Below are 21,430 nucleotides of genomic sequence, written 5' to 3' on the forward strand. Positions count from 1 at the left end.
GAAGGCCAGGGAAGTAAAGGAAGCAAGAGGAACGCTGCTTTGTTTCAGCAAGTCACCTTGCATATGCTGACCTGCATGTGGGGGTGGTATGTGTGTCTGCATGTTCCCACTTGAGGCCAATGAGAAGAAATGCAAATGAACTTTCTTTCATCTCAAGTTAATGCAATTTCATTTAATTTGCATCTGATTGCTCCTGCAGTTGATGGAGAGGCTGGGGGCAAAGCCTTTCTAAAAATGCAAGGCAAATCTGGAAAGAAGCTGAACAGGGATCTTGGGGATCCTTTGCCCATTAAGCAGTGTTCCGCCTCTTTACGTGGAATACCCTCCAGCTCTTTCTTGCAAGGGGACATATTTGTAAAAAGGTTTCTAAATACATTCTCTATCCTTTGCTGCAATTTAGTATCCCGATGTGCAAGTTTCATGCTGATCACTGTGAGAATAGCTAAAAAGCAGTGCTACTAACTTGTAATATGTGGTAACACTTTAAAATTTGACATTCTGGGGAATAAGAGAGGATCTGAATGTTTAATAGAAAAAGTAGGTTCCCAACCCTTGAGTTCAAAGAGAATATTAAATTATGCCCTTGTTTTTTTACCTCCTTGGAAAAAACCCTCAGAAGGCAATGCAAAGTAACTCATTTAATAATTTATTTAAAATCTCCTGGTGTGTGAGCCCCTCTGAGTTCTGTGGGTTTGAATCATTTTTTTTTGAGCAATTTAAGGCTTTTTAGTAAACAGTGCAGTGTAAAAGGAAGTTGTACCTATAAAGAAATAGTACAAGTAGGAGAAAATCCCACTTCATTGTCCTGCCAGCTGTTAAAACAGTGTTGGGTATGTATGGCTGACCCTGGGGAGAAAAGGAACACTGCAGTGCCAGAAGAGCAGCCTTGAAGCCATTGGCAGCACAGTGTCACAGTGAGGGCAGTGATACTGCACTTTTCTGGCTTTGCTTTCTCAGAGTATGGCCAAGTCCATAGAAGATGCCATCTGCTGCAGTGATTGCATAAGGCAGTAGAGTTTAAGAAAATTCAGTAGGGTAGGGAGAGGACTGTTTCCCCCATCCCATTCCTATGTCCCTTGTCACTCCAGGGCTGTAGTCCAGGGCAGCAGATGGGTGCATGTAGTAAGCTCTTTTGGCTGGCAACCTTCTTGTCCCCTTTCCCTCGAAGAAAGATGTTCCATTAATACAGCTAGCTAACTACAATTACATAGCATATATACTATATGTGTATGTGTGTGTGTATATATACATAATATAAAAGTAATTCTGGTTGAGGTCTTGCTGCAGCTTGCAACCCAAACAAGCAGGACTCATCCAATGGTTCGATGAGAAATGCAATGAGCTGCAGATGGTGGTGTGGCTCACAGCAGGTACTGCTGCCTCTCAGCCTCCACCTCCCCTGAAAACTATTCTGTTGATGGTGCCATCCTCTGGGTTTATAAACTTACGGTTGTGACCACTTGGACTGATTGGAGATTGCCAGGCACTTCAATAAGAACAAAGGAAGTTTGGTGTCATACCCAGATTCCAACTGGTTAATTACAGAGTGTCTTTCTGAATACCAGGAATATTGGTGATTCTTCCTATCTTAGTCTCTCAGTTATTTGGTGTGCTGCTCTATTACTGACCCATTTCTTCCCAGGTGCTATTGCATCCCTCTTGCCACAGGAATTTACACTCTGCTTCCCTCTTTCCCTGCATTGTAATGCCCGGAAATTGCTTTGGGATCTGCCTGCGTAACAGGCACAGCGCAACTGGCTGAGAACATACCAATGTCAATAACGAAAGTAGGTGTGCGAGATGACTGGGGCTAACCTTGCCATGGGGGAGACAAGTGGGACTGCAGGAGTCAGGGTTAGAAATGTGCCCACCTCTTGCTCCCCAAGGCTTCTGCTGGTGCACTGGAAGCTGGATGTAAGGTCTGCATCTGCTCTTTGCTCCCCTTCTGTCTCTGGGAGCAGCAGCGAGGTTTTCTCTAAGGGAGGTGTTCCCTGCTCAGTGTATTGCTTTAGTCTCTACCTTGAGGTTCTTGATCCCTATTTACCTGTTGAGAGAACTGTTGCTGGGAGGGATATTCCCAGTGAAACCCTCAGCCTGTGCACCAATACTGATAGGCCTACCAGGCAGTCTGGGGAGTAACTGCCAGCACCCATCTTAGGAAGCCAAAAAGAGCATTTCATGGCCTTCCGGGCTTGGTCCATTCCCTTCCACCCCTTTGGCCCATTTGTGGAGCCGGCTGTAGAGGGGGAAGCCCTTGTTCTCCCGGTAGATGTAGACACCCGTGATGGCATTCCACTGGGGGCTTGGCTGCACGCCTTCCACTGGGAACTCCTGCACCAGCTCCTTCTCCTCCTTGTCCAGCGCCACAAAGCCAAAGAATTGCTTCACATTCTTGGCTGCCAGGATCCTGGAGTGGACCTCAGCTGTGCGACGGAAGAGCTTGTCCTCGTTGGAGCGGTATTGGGCCCAGTAAGCCTCCTGCCGGTAGCTCAGCGGTGAGCAGCAGTGCTTCAGGCACTTGGTGAGGAAAACCAGGACCGCAACAATGCCGATGAGCAGCCAGCCAAAGAGCTGAGAGAGAAGAGAGAGGCTGTGTTAAGACACAGCGAGGTGGTCTTACCCACTTTGTGTGGATTTCTCCCCAGCGTGCCTACCTGGGACTCGTATCTCAGCCTCCGCGTCACCTCGTCCCTGAACTTGGTGAGGTTTGCCGGCACATCTTTACAGGGGAACCTGGCCAGCACATCAGCCCCATACTCAGCTGGGAACTTGTCCAAGGAGGATGGCTGGACAAACTCGCTGAGGGCACAGATGTAAGCCTCCCCGCGCAGCAGCGAGATGACCGACCAGGTGACGGGTGCCACGGCTGCCCGGCCCATGATGGAGCCAAAGAGGAGGAAGGTGGCAGCCACAGAGAAGTTCTTGATGCCACGCTTGTGGCACTCGGCCACCAGATTCCAGGTGTGGTTGTTCCAGATGACGCCAATGAGGAAGAGGGCCAAAGCTGGGACACCGATGGCAGCCAGCCCATAGATGTAGTTGCGGGCAGGGGAGCAAGGGCAGTTGAAGGCAACAACAGAGAAGAGCTCCTCACTCCCCACCGTGCCCAGGGCCACTAAACCATTGAAGATCATCACGTCTTTGCTCTTGAAGAACAAGGAGAGGAAGCGGAAGTTCTCAGCAATGAGAGCTGCCATCTCGTCCTGGGGGTGAGAGGAAGCGGGTACTGCTGGGGGAGGCCGTGCTGAACCACCTCCCAGCACCAAGGACACGCCAATGGAGGGGGAATGTCCTTGGGCCGGCTGATGTACAAGGGACTGCTCCAGGAGCACAACACCTTCACTGCTGTCCCTTCCTTCCTCCTGGTGTCCCTGTCTTGAGCTGGTTGCTGATGGCAGGGATACTTCAAAGGGGCTGAAGAAGGGTTCAGCCTAAGCAATGTGTGAAACCTCAGTCATTTCAGTTTCCCACTAAGCTCTCCGAAAGCGTCTCTACAGCGACGATTACCAACAGGACAGCTATTTCTGGCCCTGTCATTTGCACGTTAGTTGTCTTCTCTTTGGTTTTAGTCACCTCCCGCAGAGGCCATTACAGTCAGCGTCGCTGCCAGACACTCGATCTCCCAAGCCTACAACGAAGGAGGACGCCGTGTTACTGGGAAAACTGGACCAGAGCACCAGCACTGATGTGTCCCCAGGCCTGACTCATGCTAGCCCAAGCACACAAGGCACGTGCACGCTGGTGCAGCACTGCCTTGAAAGTGCTGTGTGTGGCTTTCACATCCCTCTTAAGACCTGATGAGTTAATATTGAGTAATAGGTAAAGGTTTGTCTTGGAGGATGGCCCTGCTGGTCTGGAGGCAGAGAGATGCAGCATGGGAGGACCAGGCAGGAGCAGCCTCCACTGGCAAGTGTGAGGGGATGCTGAGAGGCTGCTGATACCAGCAAAATTAGTTACTTCCTGGGAAAGTGGAGTTTATCTATCTTGATGTGACCCAGGATAAAAATGCCAATCGAGCTGCATCAGCAATTACGTAGGAGTTTTTTTGCTAGGATTAGGTGTGGCAGGATGATCTCCTCCTCTCCCACAGTGGGTTGATAGAACCGTACTCCCTGTCATAGCCCACAGTCTTGGCTCAGCCTTGAACTGCTGGCCTGAAACTGAGCCCCTCAACCTTCACAGCTCAGTGCCAGAGGTGCACTTCGCTGCTGGTTGCCTGTGCAGCTTTTCTCAACCCCTTCTCCCAGTACAACACTGGTTATACTGGGATGCCCACCCCACCCCTAAGGCTGGGCTGTGTGGACTGCAGGCACTCAGGACCAAGAAGGAGAAAGCATGTACTGTGGTCTTTTTGAAGGACAGGGAAAAATTGGGGGGTGTATCCATGTCCTCTGCAGTGATGCCTAGTCCCCTATGCCACTTGCAAGCTGCATTTAATAAGTTTCTTTGTTGAATTTCCGTCTTTGCTGCATCCTCACAGGATTTCATGTCAGGAAGCTTTAAGCACCTTACTCGAGGGAGCCCTGACCCACAGCAGGGCTGCTTGAAATCTGCCCCGATGTCAGCATCTCCCAGGAAGGCTTCCCTGGGCCAAGCCCCATCTGCAGGGAAATGGCTGCAGGGACACTGGTGCGGAGGAAGCGTAGGCACCTTAATCCTTATGGTCTCTTGTACAAGGCTTGCTCATGCACTGTACTTTAAATCACTGCTGTGCTTAAGTTCATCTGCCCCACCAAATCTTGTTTTACCCCCTTCCTCCATAGGGCAGCAGAGGGGGCAGAAACTTGGTTCCCTGTTGTATCTAACCCATGGCATTCCCTTTAAAGTCATGTTGTGATATTGCCAGCCTCAGACACAGGCAGCCCTTAGTGTCTTCCTGTATCTTCCTAGTTTTCCATATGCAAAATATCCTCAGCAAAGGAGACAGACCAGCTGAAAACTGCAGCCACGTGACGGGGAGCCAGGCCTCCATCTCTGGCTGCTGCGCTTTGTGGTAGACCACGTTTGCAGCCAGACGCTAAACCTGCAAACTTGTTCTAGTGCGTGGGGTTCAAAACCCTGTTATTAGAGTTACCAGCAAATAGCTCTGATAAACAAAGCCCTGTGATCTTCCTGACAGAGCCTGGCAACTGGCAAACCAAAGTAAGAGGATCTGGCCAAGGGGAGTATGCTCTTTTGGGGGGTTACCCTTCCTCTGCTTGGTGGTTGTGGTGCCTGTCTGGGAGAAAGAAGGGTGGGTAGGAGGGGCGAAGCTGTTTGCAGCAGATCATTTTCTAGCAGTCTCTGTTAAAGTCTTTCCCCAAAACATGCATGAAAGCAAGAAAAAACATGAAATCACTTACTTGAAAAGTTGTTGAAACCAGTTCTGGAGCCTTCTCAGCTCATGTGGTTTTTGCTCTGGCTGGGGGGGTTTCCTGGCAGCATGTGGGGCTGTGCAGAAGCGGGGATGCAGTTGAGGCTGATGTGATGGGTGATGTGAAAACACTCGTCAGAGTCTGGCAGCTTCCTTCTTCAGTCTGAAACGTGTCCTCGGCTGTCAGCTTTTGGGAGGAGGGAGGAGGTTCTCAGGCCCTGTGCTTGGGTGGGGCGAGCAGCAGGCGCTTGGCTCCTGCTGGGTGCAAGGCTGAGGCTGTGCCTTTAAATGTGAAAAAAAAAGAAGAGGAAAGGAAAGGCTGAGAATGAGTCACTGGAAAAAGCACATCGGCCTTTTTCGGACTGGGATGCAGCTGTGCTGAAGTTGTCTGGGACAGCCTGGGGTTTGCTTGGAGAATGGGACCGATGGTTCGCCTTGCTGGGGTGCAAAAGGGAAACGCTGGAGCCCCCAGCCTAGGGGTGGATGCAGTCCACACGGGGGGTGCAGTGGGGACCCAGCTCAACAGAGGGTGGTACCCAAGCTGGACATGGAGCCTGGAGTCACCCTAAGCTGAGGGGGAAGCATGGGAGAAGCCTTTGATCCTGTGTGAAGGGGCAGAAACTGCTGCCTTTGTGTATGGGAACTGGCTGAGCCAACAGGGAAGATGCCAGTCTGGCTGGGTTTTCAGGAGAAGCAGGAACGTGCTATATGGGACAACGAGGTTTCACTTCCCACTGCTCAGGGTGGAGCAGAGGGGCTGAGCTGCCGAGGGGAGCCATGAATGTGATTTGGTGAGCGGGGTGCATTCCTGCCCAGCTCGGCTTTTCCGCTCACTGCTTCCTTTGCGGAGCGATGCCTGCGAGGCAGCTGAGGGAGCCTCACTTTCTCCTTGCATTGCTCTCTCCCTTCCACTGTCTCTCTCTCAGCTCCAGCTCCTGCTCAGCTGATTGCAGAGGCCAGAGATCTCTGTCTTCCTTCCCCAGCCTCCTCCCCATTGCCATGTCCCTGGGGTTAAACTCAGCCCGCCCCAGATGTCTTCAGCACAGGCAAATCTTGAGCAACACTCATGATCCCCTGTGCCTGGAGCAAAGCTAGGCTCAGCCTAGTGTTGGTAGCCCTGCCAGGATTTTTTTGGACTGAGTCCTCTTTCTGAGCCCCAGAGCTGGGATACCGATGGGTTTATGCAGCTCCCAGGTATTTGAGTGCAGTGCACCCTTGGCACTCCCACACCTCTGGGGCTGGCTCCCTTCCTGCATCTACCAGCTCGGCTGGGGGCCCTGGGGCTCACTGTGTGCTCGGGGTGCTCCTGCTAACCGGGCTCAGCACCAGGACTACCCGGTGAAATCCCAGGGGCTGCACTGGGTTCCCTAGCGAAGGGTCTCCTCCTGAAGGTGATGAGCCAAGTCCCCAAAATCCAGCGCAGAGAGGACACCCTGCCTGCTCCACCAGGAATCTCTTCGACTGCTGAAATTGCTGCAAGGGAGCAGAGCTCTGATCCTAAAAATCTAAATTAAAAGTCTAAATTAAAAGCCTAAAAAGCTTCTCTTTGCAATTGCATGCTATTTGTTTTGGTATCTTAATGGCTGTGCTGCGGAGCGCAGCCCGCCAGCCTGCTTGCCGTTGTGAGGACTCCGAGTGTCTTTTCTCAGTGAGCCATTAACAGCGCTGAACTGCAAATAATAGGAGTGGAAACTGCCTTTATCTTTCAATCTCCTTTGCTTTGTAAATCAGGTTTTGTGCCTATTAATTTCTAGGCAGGTGCCTTAATTAAAGTTTAGGGTGTGAAGATAGATGATAAATCTGTGTCACTCCTTTCTCCTGAGAGCCAGCCAGATTCAGCCTGCCCTTAACTATGGGCTTGCTAAGGTGCTGAGAGAATTTCCTCCTCATTTTGGTCCTTTGTTCTGCTCTCCCCACAGCCTCTGTGGAGTCACACACTGATAATTAAGGTTTATGCAAATGCCAGTCACCAGCAAGTTGGTTTGAACAAGAACACGGCAGCAGGAATTTCATGGGGATGAGCATTTCAAAAGGGATGTGGCAGGGGTGAAACTCGTCTCTCAAAAGGGATTTTCCTTCTGTGTGTTGCTAATAAAATCAGGGCCACCGGGAACGCTCTTCCTGTCTGCAATTTCCATAGGCACCTCGAGGGCCTGCATCCCGTCATCCTCAGTTTCTATGGAAATGGGCAGCCACCTGGTGTTACATAGGCTCCGTGGCGCATCCCTGGCTTCTCCTCCAGGGACCAGGGCTGGCTGCTGTGCACCAGCAAAACACCCCAAGTCACATCACCTCAGCACCCCAGGCTGGGCCCTGAGACTCCCCTCCCTAGTACTTTTCATTGCATTCAAAGAAAGAAACACCAACAGCTTTTGTAAACGGCTTTTATAAATCCTTGTGCCTGAGCACAGAGCTTGAACAGTAAGCCTGAATTATTCATTTGCCCCCTTCAGCAAACACCCGGGTGTGTTTTTAACATCAGTCTTTGTATCAGGGAGGAACCCAGGTATAGTTGCAAGGACAAATTGTCCTGCAGCAGATTTGTGCCCAGGAGCTGGCCTGGCTGTCACCCTCCACTGGATGATAACTGCTCTCCCAGTCCAGATACTGGGCTGTTCATTGAGTACTACCCGTGACACCAACCACACCATTCCCGTCATGTGTAATGCAATATGGAGTGTCCCATCACTAGCTTGTTGCTTGGGTCAAACTTATTGTAAAGCTTTCCTTGGCCTGGAAGCTGCGTGTGTCTGTGGGGGATGCCATGTGTGGAGAGCAATGGGAAGAGTTTTGGGGTTTCACAGCTTGGTGTGAGACAGGGGCACCGCCAGCTCATTTCCCAACCAGGGGAGTTTTAATACTGCCTAAACCCACAGCACTGCCCAGCGCTGAGCACAAAGTAAAAGGAAGGAAGTTTTGCAGATCTGGTAGTGTCTGCCTTGGCAACCACCACAACACAAACCTGGTGCTTGGTGGTGTGGGACACACAGCAGGTCTGTCCACCTGCCCTTTAGTGTCCAAGGGGCTCATCCAACATGACCCTGAGTAGCCATCCTGCTCGGCACAAAACTTGTTGCCTGCATTACCGATGCTGTAAGATTGGATGTGAGAGCAGATGGGATTGTACCGGCACTGCTAAGCCTTTTGGGTGTCCCCCTGAGCACACCATGGTGCTGTCCCTCACCTCTGCCTGACTCAGAGGGCCGCCTGCCCATCCTCTCTGCAGCCCCTCTCCCAGAGGTGTGGCTCTGCTTGTGCACAGTGCTGTGCCCTCTCACACCCAGCTGTAGTAGGCAGCGATCTCCCTTCGGGGCACAGGGGGGTGCACTGGGTGATGCCCTTCTCCTGCCCAGCCATTGCTGCTGGGGAGGGCAGGTGGGTGGAGGTGCAGCGGGGGCTTGCATCGGTGCCAGCTCTTCAGGGCCATGTTCATGGTGTCCCAGTCGGTGATGCCCAAGAGCTTCTCAGTGGCTTCCCCCCCATCTTCAGGGGCTTTCCTGGGCAGGTGGCAGTGAGCAGCCACCAAGTCCGTGCTCATGCCCTCGAAGAACTGCTGGATGCAGACCTTGGCAAAGCTCCTGGCGTGCTCCGTGCACGTCTCATCGAACAGCTTCCGCTCGATGTCGATGTAGTGGGACCAGTACCTGCTCTTCAGGAAGGCGGCTTGGGTGAAGCAGGGCCGGAGGGATCTGACCAAGAAAGCCAGCATGGTCATCATCAGCACAAAGCACCAGCCCAGAGCCTGCAGAGATGAGAGGGGAACCAGACCCATCACAGGCAGGCAGAGCATGGCGCTTCCCACCAGCCAGCAGGAGCTTCCCAGGCTGCGAATGAGCCTGGCTCCACTTTGGGTTGATCGAGGTTTGACTGCATTTACATTGCAAAACTGGACGAGGAGACCCTATGTCTCAAGTCAGTGCATCTGTGCTAATACCTTGTTCAATGCACCTGCATCTGCAGCCAGTGACCATAAATAACACCAGACTGAATCCTGCACCCATCCCTCAGTCCTGCCTCTGATACAACTGCACCTCACTTGGGTCTAGGCTAGTCTGTGTCCTCTGGCTTGTTACTAACTTTGTTCTAGATACTCCCTGGGTTTATGCAGCTGTCTAATCCTTTTCCTGATCTGTTTGACTTAGTAACATCTATCGAGGATGAGCAGCAGCGAAAGGCTCCCCTGTTAATGGGGTCTGACAGAAAGGGTGAGATGAGGGCAGAGCCAGGACCGGTCTGTCTTGTTCACCATCTGTCCTAGCTCAGGCTGCCACCAGGCTGTGGAGGTGAACTGCATTGTAAAGGCATCTCCCTAAAAGAGCACCTGGGAGGAGGTGTCTAGGTGGCACTTCTTGTTTTGCAGCTCCCAGTGCTTCCTCACAGCTGGTGATTGGGATCTACCCAGGAAAATCTGGTTTGTGTCTTTGGAAAAGACCCTGTGCTTCTATTTCTCTTAAACTGGGGATAATAATTACTGTCTGCCCTAAGGAGATTAGGGAGAGGAGCTGCTTTTAAACAGGAGTACAGGAATGGCCAGAGTAGGTCAGACCATCCTGTCTCCAATGTGGCCAGAAGCAGAGATCTTGAGGGGAATTAAGCTCAGGACAAGCGGTTAGTGGCACTTCTTCATTTGTGGTTCCCTGGGATGGTTAATAAACATACATCAGCTGCTTTCATGCGAGAGGCAGAAGTTAGCGGCATACATGGTTGTCACCCCATCACTCGCACACATTATAATAAGCAGCAAAAGCAGTCATGAGCAACTGGTGGGTTAGAGGAGAGGGTGACAGTCCACCAGCCACCAAGCAACAACCGTGGCAGCCCTTTCTGAACTTGCTCTAAATAAACCTCTGCATACAGCTTGCCTGTGTACTGCTGCCCTGCAGCCCCAGACTTCCCAGGCAGGAGCAGGGACCAGATTATTCGTGTGACCTACAGCTGGGGTTTCTGCACCACACTGGGGGCATAATTCATGGAGTTGAGTGAACACTTTGTACCCCTGTAAAATCACCAGTCTCTCCTCCTGCAGCCTGATTTCAATGAGGAGATTCCCTTGAGGGAAGAACTAAGGCTGGCAGTGCCTAACCCTGAGCCACCAGTGAGGGCACAGCCATGATGCCTCTTACCTGTGAGATGCAGCGCAGATACCTGACAGCCACTTCATTGGCGATGAGCTCTTGTCCATCATAGATCTCTTTGCAGGGAATGCGGGCAAGGACCTGCTTCATGTCCCCTTGAGAGAGGCTGGGGTGGCTGGAATTGCCCAGGGTCTCCACGGGCACCGAGGTGCAGAAGGCACAAGTGATGCACTTGCCATCTAGCAGTGTCACCGAGACCCAGACCACGGGGGCGATCATGGCCCGCTGCGCCATGGAGCAGAACATGTAGCGCAGGACGGCCGGGTCCTTCCCTCGCTGGCCCTGGGGCCGCCTCCACTCCTCCGCCAGCATGGAGATGTTGTTGTTCAGCACAAAGCCCAGCAGGAACAAGATGAAGGGGGGCACGAGGAGGATGCCCAGCCCATAGGCCAGGTTGTAGCGTGGCAGGCAGGGGCAGTTGAAATCAAAGGCTGAGTATATCTGCGTGCTGGCTAGGGCCATGATCCCACAGATACCATTCATGAAGGACTCCTGGTTGGACTGGAGAAACTGGAAGATCATCCGAAACTTGTCCATCTTCCCTTGATGCCCTTTTCTTCCCACTGGGGTCCAAGCTGTGGCCTCAGTTTACTTCATTCTTTCAGCCCCTCTCTTCAAAGGTGGGCAGCAACAAGTCTCTGTGCAGTTCACTGATTCATGCATGCACTCTAACAGCCCCAGTATTTAAAGCAGAAAATGAAAACTTGTTTTTTTCTGCTGATTTTTCTGCTTGCAAAAGTTCAAAGTTTGCTTCCTCCTGCTCTTCTTTGGGTCTGTGGGATGTGGGCTCTTTCTGGTTTGTTAAACTTGGCTTCATTCTTCTCCACATCCCCATTTCTGCAGTCTCCCAGCCACCGGTTCCCTCGGCTGGAGGGTGCAGGTGTTATCATGGCTGTACTCTCCCCAGAGCACTCTGTGCCTTGGGCAGAAAGAGGAGTTGGCTGGTTGGCCTCTGTGAACCTGTTTGCGAATGCGGGAGGTGGGTGCTCCTCCCAGAACTAAACAGGATGCCCCACCTCTGCAGTGCTGCCACACACAGAAAAGCAGGATGCCGGAGCTTCCCCCATCCTTCCACATCAGTGTCACCACAGCAGCACCTAATACAAGCACTGCACAGGTCTGCCAGCCCCTCTTCTGTACCTGCTTCACTGAGAAATGGCATCTCTGTTTTATTCTGCAGTGGGAAGGGAAGAGAAAAGGAAAGATAGAGGAAGGTGTTTTAAAGCTCTCAGTGCTCTGGGTTATTGTATCTGTATTACTGAAGTCTGTGGGTGGCTCCCCTCTGTCCTGCAAAGGTCCACATTTCAGTAAGACTTAGAAGATGACACCTTGCTTTTCACAGCTCTCTGCCCTCAACGCTTGCTGAAATATCTTCCAAACCCTGGCTCACAGTCTGGCAACATCTAGAGGCACTTAGCGCTTTTCCTGGCTTTAGGGTTGGGGAAAAGTAGGCGCAGAAAGGAGAGAGGGCTTCAGGGATAGGAGCACAGAAGACCTGCTCCGCAGGTGGGTCCTGCTGAGAGTGTCTGATCCCTGAGTACATCTGCTTTCTCAGGAGATGCTCCCTGCCCTGCAGAGTTCTGAGACGGAGGTTTTTCCCTGAGATTTCTTCTTTTCACCCACTCTCAATGAGCATTTCTGAAGGGCTTTAAGTGCACTTTGCTCTGAACGTCAAATTCTGGTTCCAGTCACCCACTCCATTGGGTGATGGAGGCTGAACGATTTTCTTGCAGCCGCTTCTTGTGGGTATAATCCCAGCCCTTGATAAATTTGGGGTGTGCAGGAACTGGGAATACAAGGAGGATGTGTAAATCCTGCCAGTGACCTCCTTGGCCCAAGGGCAGCTGCTGTTCCCTGAGGGACGGTGTTTCCCAGATTGCCTGCAGGCATGGGCTGTGCAGAGCCCTTCCTGCCCAGCAGGCCAGTGGGTACCATCAGCCTGGGCCCTGAGGGTGCAGCGGAGCTGCTGATCCTCTGAAGATCACTCAGATCCTGACAGGAAGGGCAGATGAAGGACTACCTGAGCCAGCAATGCTCATCCATTTAGCAGGAGGGGCTGGAATTTGGCGATGTGCCTTGACCTGAGACTAAGGCGTCTAAGGATGCGCTTCCCATGCAACCAGTGCCACGGTGCAGGGAGGACTGAACTAACTGGGTGCTGAGCTGGCTGGTCCATTCATCACAGGATTGCTGATGGATTAGCCATGCCAGTTTACCTGGACTTATTAATTCAGTAGCAACACCAGGAGGTCTGGACCCAAGCAGACCTGAATACCTGCATTCCCCTCCCTGCTCTTTGCTCACCTGGGTAGAGCCAGCTCAGGTCTGTGTTGGACATGTCCCACGTGTTGGTACTGGGGTGCAAAGCTTCCTCATCACTTCTAACCCTCTCCTCTCTCACAAGGTCTCAGTTCAGCTCTTTGCTGTCCGCTCTGCAGACCTGCGAGCTTTCTGATGCAGAGATCCTGTGCACGTTTGTCAGCACAAAGCTGACCAGACTCCTCACCAGCTTGTCAGAACTGAGACAAACACTAATAAATCATGGCAGTTATGGATGGGACAGGCTTAGCTCCTACAGCTCAGACCTAAAAGAAGTGGATTGTGGTGTTAGTGCTCTCCTACATCTCCATTCTCGATTCACAAAGCAGCTTTGATGCACCAGTTTGCTTCCTCAAGCTGGCCAAAATGTGTGGGAATACTGGGACTACAGGTGGCCATAAAACAGATGGTTGCAGTATTGACTGCCTGCAAGGCGTTCAGTCCCTCTGGTCCAGGCACCAACTGTGGTGTTGACACAAGTATCAAGATACATCTGACTGTCTGGGCACCAGCATGGCTGCATTGGTGGCTGTGGGACATGTCACCAAGGCAAGCTGTACATAGGGTGGCATCCAGGAGGTGCTTTTCCCCGAGGTTTTGTAGTGCATAGGTACAGAGCTAAGAAGCCAAGCTAGGTGTTTTGAGCATTAGTGCTTCAGGTTCTGATGTCTCACACCAGCCCTGGGGCTCAGTTGACAATGCCAAGTTCACCCTGAGATGCCACCACAGAGGTGAGCATGAAGCATGTCTTTGCTTTGCCTGCTGTGGAAAGGTTAATTCCATGATCTCATCAAACAGGAAGAGATTTGGCTACATGAGTATAGATGAGGCTTACTGTATGGCTAGCGAGTAGCTCAGGTTGGCTTCCCTGTTCACCTGGTGAGTGGCTTTTTGAAGGGCAGTTCACATCAAAGCCTGCATGAATCAACCTCATAAAAAGCAGAAAGGTTTTTGATCTCCAGGGAAACTGCCTGTCATTAAACACGAATGAGGGGTCTGAGCCTGCTTGGTGTACAGCATTGGCAGTTCTCACAGAAGTCAACAGCAGGCCAGTGGGATTCAAAACAGACCCCATAAAAGCCAATGCCTGGGTCTTCCTTCCCATATTGTCTCATTAAGGAGGAACTTATTTTCATGAGCTTGCCAACAGAAAGTTCACTCCAACTGACTTGCAGGAGAATTTAGGGCTGGTGCTTCCTTCCGTGATCCCAACCTGCTCGTTCTTTGGAAACCAGGTCCTGGGAGACATGGTAAATGATACATGCCCAAGTCTCTCCCAGCATGGGGTCCTGTGTCTGGACACTAAGGGATTCGAGGAAAGCTTCTTGTGTCCCAGTCAATGTAGGACATAGAGAGGAGGGACATCAAAATGGTCACAATCCCCGTGGGGAGAATCTGGGAAGAGATTGGAGAAGTTGTCCTTGCAGTCAGCCCTGCTGTTTCACAGGCTTTTGGCAGGTGAGGGTCCCTCAGCATGTCAGACATGTCTGTAGGTCAAGCATGAGACCAGCCCCAAGAGACAGAGAGCTGCTAATGACCCTCTCTGCTTCCACCACAGGAGGGTACACACTCTAGCAGAGCTGGTGGGAAGGGACCTCTGGACTATGCCCCGTGCTCAAAGCACATCTAGGGTCATGTCTAATAGGGTCGTGAATATCTCCATGGGTGGAGGTGCCACCACCCTCAAAGTAAGTAAGTGTTTTCTTCTGTTTAAATGGAATTTCCTGCATTTTGGGTTTGTGCCTGTTGCTTCTTGTCCTGTCATGAGGCGCCAGACACCATTTTCCATAATGGGGAAGAGTTCTCTGGCTTTAAAGGGAAGCACAGCATGGGACTCAGGGAGGCTGGGAGGGATGCATACCCACAGCTCTGCCCCACTGGAGATACTCTGTGACCAAACTGACCCTCCCAGCAGCATGTGAACTTTTGTGGACCTTCAAAAGTCTGTGGCAGCACCCTTAAATCCTCTGATTCTGTCTCTGCAGACACAGGTAACAAAGCTGTTTGTCTTCCCCGTTTTTGCATTCCATATTTTGTGTCCATTCTGGGATGACATAAAACCTGAGAACATGGAAAACAGCATGCAAAGGGGAGCTGTGGACCTCTGCCCTGAGCTGGTTAGGAAAAACAGATGATTTGACTAGTGTGGAGTAGTGAATCTGAACTGAGTCTCAGCCTGAGATTTGTCATGTCTAATAGCAGCAAATCAAAGATGAAATTCAAAACGCAATGCTGATTTTGAAAGAGAGCTCTCTGGACCTAAAGAGCTCCTGGTGGGAAGACAGCTGTGATATTCCCAACCAGCATGGGCCACAGCTGGCTTTGTGCCCTCTCTGAGCACACCCCAGGGAGCTCAGGGATTCATCCAGAGCTGATTTTGCTATGCAAATAAGAAAATCTCTGCAGCCCATCCCTCTGCATCCCACAGCCCCTGGCTGGGCCTCTGTTGGCAGAGGGGTGCAGCAGCCCATGTGTGGGCCATGGAGTTATTTGGCTCTCCTGTTTCACCAAGCGTTCCCTCCCTCCCTGACCCCATGTACACAAACATCCTGGGAAGGAGGTCACCTACCTCCCAGCAGCAAAACACGTTAACCTGGGGGATTGTCATCCCCATCTACGCACGCATGGCCTACGGGACATTCCTTCTTTACTCCCCCCTTCTCACAACCCCTGCACCTTACACTCCTCCCTCTCAGGGACAAAGTGGGAATCAGCATGAGCCTCAGCCTGGAGGAATAGATGTGTTTGTGTAGGGTTAGTTTTCAGTAAAGAGTTTAATGCATCCAAACAGCGATACTGGACAGAAATACCAAACTGACACCATCTACAGCAGTGGCTGGAAAAAGGCAGGTAAGAGAGTAATTATCATTAGAGGCTCAGAGATAAGGTTACCTTTAAGCATTTTCAGTGTGTCCTTCCCATGGCCCAGTGCCAATGCTTCGAGCGACTGCCTGAACCCCAGCACAGCCACGTGGCTCTGGATATGATAATCAAAGCCTTCAACTCCTTTTCCTTCTGCAAATCCAGCCTAATCCAGGGACACTTATCCATCTTCAGCTAAATTTATGCTGCTCCATGATTTGTGGTGTGTTGCCATATTTTGTTTAGAAAAGGCATGGAAATATTGATGGGTTGTTAGATGGAGGCTGAAATGTTTGGCAGCTGGGCTGGGGGCAGCCAGGCTCTCAGCAGATGGGAAGATATAGGAGGTGGTTTTGCCTTTCTGAGTAAATATTGCTGTGGTATTAAAAGAGTTGCTAACTAAACCATTTCGGTGTCAGCACTGTGAACTCTCTGAATAGAAATGAAATGGGCAGGAGCTCTTTACATCTCTGTGAAGGTGATGCTCCACTTGGTTTGTGTTCACAGACGGGTGTTGCTGCCTTGGTTAAATCCCTTTAAATCCCCTTTTATCACCACTGTGAGGAGCTGAAAACTCTTTAATATGATAAAAGTGATACACAAAAGCCCTTGGTTGAGAAATTTTATGAATAGTGACTGAGTCTGGGACCTTTGGATCTTCAGAGCTACTTTATTTTGGAACCTGGAGCAAAACCTTTGGGACTGCAGGTTTGGAGGAAGATGTGAGCACCACTGCTCATCTGCCCACTGCTCCTTGCTTTGTGCAGAGGTACAGCAGAGCCCCTTCAGTGTCTGCAGGACACAGGCCTCTTTACACATTGGTTTGCCGAGGGAATTTGGACCCAGTTCTAGGGCTGTCTGCCCAGGGTAGAGGGGATCTCTCTTGGCCCAGGGGATGGCTCTGGGTCGCTTTGCTGACATCCAGGGGAGGTTTCTCATAGTACCACATTTTCAGGAGTTTGTTCACCTGCTCCCGATCTGTGATGCCCCGGAGAAGATCTTGGTCTCCTTCAGCCCCCTCTCCTTCCCTCAACGAGCTGAAGCTGTGCAGTTTGATCTCTTGCCGCATGCTTTCGAAGAAGTGGAGGATGCATTTGTGAGCGAAGAGCCGGCTGTGCTCGCAGCACGTTTCCTCAAAAATCTTCTGCTCCATGTCAATGTAGTTGCTCCAGTGACGTGCCTGCAGGAGGGCGGCCTGGTTGAAGCAAGGTCTGAGCCACCGGGCGAGGACAGCTGCTATGATAAGGATCAACAAAATACTCCACCCGAGTGCCTGGGAGATAGGAAATGAGCAGTGGAACAGAGTAGGACAGGCACAAGCTGTTTGCTGCATCACCAAGACAAGGAATTTGTGTGGCTGGGAGGGGAGAGGTGGCATTTCTGGACTCCTGTCCCTGAAGTCCAGCACCCCTGAACTGCACTCAGAGAGTGGGTGTAGTCTCCTCCCAGTGAATATTGGACATTTATCTGTGCTTCAGTGGTTCAGTAGGAAAACTGTTTGCAGTTAGCCTGGAGCCACCAGATATTTGCTTTGAGCATGAGAGCATCCCAGGGTAAGGGACTTCAGTGCTCTCCTTTGGTCATCACCTATCTCCAGTGAGATCTTCATCTGCCACCTACACTTGCTCTAGGGCCCAGGAGTCCCATAGAAAGGTGAAGACAGCCCTTACTACATGCAGCTGCCTTTGGTAAGAGGGAAGGGCTTGTTTTCAATGCCCTCCCACTGGTCCTCATCATTGACCCAGCATTCCTGTACCAGCAGTGTGGGTCAGACAGGGCTTCACTCTCCATCATGTCCTCTTCTACTGTTCCTGAGCAAGCTGCTTTTGTCTCTTTCAGCTTATTCTGTCCTTAAAACAGCAGGTCCTACCTGCAAAGTTAGCATTTGAAAGGTATTCTGACACTGGACAGAGCTTAAGGACACGTCTATATTCCTTGCAACCTGCTTTTGTTATCTGGGTTTAGAGGTTGCTGGTTCTTCTAGAAACAAAGCTCAGTTGCTTAAACCATCCTTTATTTCCTTCCTTTTCCCTAACTGAGTGACACTGGAGATTATCCCTGGGGGTGGCAACATTTGGGGGCATAAAGAAGCAAAGAGCAGTTTTGCTCTCAGCCTGACCATGGTGAAGCTATCACAAGCCAAGGAAAAACAGGAGCAGAAGATGCATGCCCCAGGCACCTCACTGACATGGGGGGCTCTGCCAGCAGTGACCTACCTGGGACCAGCAGCGCAGGTACCTGGACACTGCCTTGCGGGACGTGTTGTTCCTCATGAGCTCCTCATCCTTGCAGGGCACCTTGGCCAGCAGCTGCTGCACCTGCACTGGGCTGGCGCTGGCAAAGTCCACAAACTTCCCAGGGTCCATGGAGCTGCTGAAAGCACAGATCAGGCATTTGCCATCCAGGAGGGTGACTATGATCCAGGCAGCAGGGGCCACCATGGCTCGCTGCATGATGGAGGAGCATAGGTACCTGCGGCAGGAGAGAGAGAAGTGAGCGTGCAAATGTTGGTAGCTGTCTCCTCATCCAGAGCCTTGATGGGTTTGGCCCTACCAGAACCAGGGAGCCTACTCCTAAGACTGTTTCCAGCATTTCTCCAGCTTCTTCTGCTCTGGGATATCTTTGTTGCTGCTTCCTCCCAGTGAAATCTGTGCAGTGCATGGCAGTGCTCTGCATGCTGCCTGCATTCAGTGCAGTGCATAGTCCTCTCATTTTGTGCTTTCCTCAGCTGTATGCTTATATCTCCCATGCACAAATCCTTGTTGGCTCTCCCTTGTCTTCCTCATTCCCTCTTTGTTTTCTCATCAGCTCAGTTTCTACCTTGAAAATCACTTCTCTTTGCAGCCCTTCTTGTCCCACTCTGCTGAATTGTCCACTGTGTAAGACTGCATGATTGAATGTGATTCTCCGCTCCCTTCCACCAGTGCAAGTCAGTTAAAAACATCTAAAGGGAGGGAAGCCATAAGGCTATCAATAAAAAATGACTGTGATGGAAATGTGTTTACTGTGCTCCTGCTCCTCCAGACTCATGTGGGAAGGTCTTGGGAGTTAAGCTTAGAAGAAAATTAAGCACCAGGAGGATCAAAGCTATGGAGGTGAAAGCTAAGTGGGAGGTGAAAGTAGGGATGCCATTCCCAGTGCAAACCCCACCTGATGACAGCCAGGTCCTTCTTTCTGCGCCCCTGTGGTCTGCTCCATTCCTCCAGCATCACCAGGGACTGTCTGTTGAGGATGAGGCCGCAGAGGAAGAGGACGATAGCAGGTACAAACATGATCCCCAAGCCATATGCCATGTTGTAGTGGGGCAGACAGGGGCAGCTGAAGTCAATGGAGGTATACATCTTTATGCTAGCCAGTGTTAACAGCCCACAGATCCCATTCATTACAGACTCTGAGTTTGACTGGAAGTACTGGAAGATCATCCGGAAACGGTCCATTATGTTCTTTTGTCCAAGGATGCTTCTCCTGGGGAATCCCTGCTGCAGCCTGCCTTCCTTCACCCCTTCTTCTGCTGCCACAGGGCAGGGGACACAGCTCAGCCCACAGTCAGCTGAGGCAGGAGGGTGGGCTTGGAAGCTTGGAAGGGAGCTGCTGTGGCAGGAGGAAAGCCCTGTGCTGGGGCTTCCTCACTGGCACACAGCTCTCACGGGTCTGTCTCTCACCCAGTGCTTATCTTCTGGGGCAGCTGGTAGCTTCTCTAGGTGAGCAGATGGATACAGCCTCTGGCAGCTGTTTTCTCTATGCTGTTTTTCATTTTCAGGGCTGTCCCATGTTCCAACCAGTGACAGCCTTCAGTAGTGCTGGGTCCCTCCCTCCTGGAGATGCTAACTTTCAATGGAGGGACATCGGTGGATGACTGTCAGTTGCCTTCTTCACTGATTGAGGCCTGTTGAGTGACTAATGAGATGGAAGAAACCAGACTTATTTGTGTTATTGCTGCTGCTCCATCTCTTTTTGGTGAAGCAGGTCCCCAGCCCACAGTTGGGCAATGGGGAGGCAGGGAGCATATACCTGGCTTACAGTATGCCACATCACCATGAGCTCAGATTTCCCTATGGAAATGGGCTGAAAGGACCAACCCTTCAGTCAGGAGGCTATGAGAAACAATAGCTTACAAACCCTGGAATGGCACTTTGGGGCAAACGCTGCTCTTGGCTACACAGCACACATGAACTGTGACATTTGTACTATACTTACACCCATATCCAAGGCCTTTGTGCCTTTGCGTTGGAGCTCACTCTTGCTTCCCTTTGGAGGGCATGGTGCAATCAGAGCAGCAGCCTCATTTGTCCCAAGGGACTGGATTATCATCTTCTGTCCATTTTAAATACCTCAGAGGCAATTCCTCTTTTCCTCTCCAAAGTTTATTTTGCAGATAAATACAGCTCATTGCCACACAAGGGAGCTCCATTTTTTTCTGATGAATGCAACATCATTTTCCTCTCCCCAGCTTTCATCTGAAAACATTTTCAGATTGCTCCTCATCTGCGGTTTCCATGTGCATTCAGGAAAGGGGGGGGGAAGTGTTAGATTTACCTATTTTGTTAAAAAAAAAAAAGGGTACTTCGTCTCCATCTCCACTGAAATACACTTGCTGTCAGCACTGAGGTTTCTGCCCATGCTGGCTCCCACTGCAGGGCTGGTTACTGAAAGGGAGCAGTAAGAAAGGGTACCTATAGCTGCTGAGAGGCACATACTCACAGAGCCACATTGTCACCTCCTCCAATCTAAACAGCAGCTTGCACAATTACTTTAAGGAAATACAGTTCCATCAACCATAACATTTGTGTTTCCCTTTACCTGAGAGTGGAAATGAGTGTTAACATTCATCCATCAGCAATAAAAAGCTGTGGCTAATCGGCTAATGTTTCCATTTGCTATTATAGGACATCAGGACCTCTCCATTTTGCTGATTAGGGCATCAGAAACCTTGGCTGACCTGCACACGTGATTTTTAGCCAGGGTGCAGCTTGTCTTGGTTCCAATTGCTTTAATGCTCATTGGGTTTCTCATTTAATGGCTTGCATTTATGTGCTGACTTGGGTTCAGGAAGTGTTATGCATTCTCTGTAGAACAATTGCTTTACAGAAATCATTTTGCCTTTCCAGCTTTCCTGGGCAAAACCTCAGTAAAGGCTAAATAGTTCCTCACAGCTCAGGAAAATAGAATGCAAAAAGAGAAGGAAGCATCCTCTGGACAGCACAAGCTATGAGGGAACTTAACTTCTCCTAGATGCTATTCCCTGGTCTAGGCGTCAGAGGTCTGTAATTGGTGCCTCAGGGTAACTACTTGTAATCTGGGATATCACCAGTAACTCAGACCTGAGACATGGAGTTGTTGAATCATAGAAGACAGGGAACATTGCTTTATTTGTGGCAAAAGACATTGAGAGCTTCCTGGGAAGAGAGCGAGAAAGGCCCCTTGAGGTAAGTAAATTGTTAGACATGAGCAAGTGTTCAAAATTATTCTCAAAACTAAGCACGTTTGGTTACTTTCAGTTCTTAGGGTGAAACGAAGAAGAAACGATGACTAAAACCATCTGTCTCCCCTCCTCCATCAAGGGGACCTGCCCCACCTCCCCAGCAGTGCGATCACCGTTCTGAGCTTGCTGCAAGGCTGCCTGTGATCTCTGGGGCTGTTGGACAGGGGCACCATCCTCAGAGGAAGGCAGCTGCTCCTTGGCAGCAAACCTCCATGCCCCTGTTGGAAGCTGTTGTTCTTCTGCATGTCTTTTGGACATCCATGTTGGACAACCCTTTGC

At 50.9% G+C, this 21,430-nt stretch overlaps 3 protein-coding genes across 3 annotated transcripts; all 3 read right to left on the reverse strand.

The window, feature by feature from the left end:
• Positions 1-626: 626 nt before the first annotated feature.
• Positions 627-3,238, reverse strand: CALHM2 (calcium homeostasis modulator family member 2). The gene is made up of 2 exons (XM_057420962.1): positions 2,655-3,238; positions 627-2,571 (listed from the first exon to the last, which is right to left on the reverse strand). Exons 1-2 carry the CDS (start codon positions 3,195-3,197, stop codon positions 2,155-2,157), a joined length of 960 nt encoding a protein of 319 aa, XP_057276945.1. The 5' UTR covers positions 3,198-3,238; the 3' UTR covers positions 627-2,154.
• Positions 3,239-8,401: 5,163 nt separating this feature from the next.
• On the reverse strand, positions 8,402-11,179 carry CALHM1 (calcium homeostasis modulator 1). Its single transcript, XM_057421078.1, has 2 exons — positions 10,477-11,179; positions 8,402-9,095 (listed from the first exon to the last, which is right to left on the reverse strand). Exons 1-2 carry the CDS (start codon positions 11,023-11,025, stop codon positions 8,628-8,630), a joined length of 1,017 nt encoding a protein of 338 aa, XP_057277061.1. The 5' UTR covers positions 11,026-11,179; the 3' UTR covers positions 8,402-8,627.
• Positions 11,180-16,414: 5,235 nt separating this feature from the next.
• CALHM3 (calcium homeostasis modulator 3) lies at positions 16,415-19,430 on the reverse strand. Its single transcript, XM_057421025.1, has 3 exons — positions 18,820-19,430; positions 17,886-18,141; positions 16,415-16,942 (listed from the first exon to the last, which is right to left on the reverse strand). The coding sequence occupies exons 1-3, from the start codon at positions 19,104-19,106 to the stop codon at positions 16,481-16,483; spliced, it is 1,005 nt and encodes a 334-aa protein (XP_057277008.1). The 5' UTR covers positions 19,107-19,430; the 3' UTR covers positions 16,415-16,480.
• Positions 19,431-21,430: the final 2,000 nt, after the last annotated feature.

Source organism: Pezoporus wallicus, unplaced genomic scaffold (assembly GCF_028554395.1).
Source record: "Pezoporus wallicus isolate ANWC-B61680 ecotype Strahan unplaced genomic scaffold, APGP_CSIRO_Pwel_v1 contig_3365, whole genome shotgun sequence".
NCBI lineage: Eukaryota > Metazoa > Chordata > Aves > Psittaciformes > Psittacidae > Pezoporus > Pezoporus wallicus.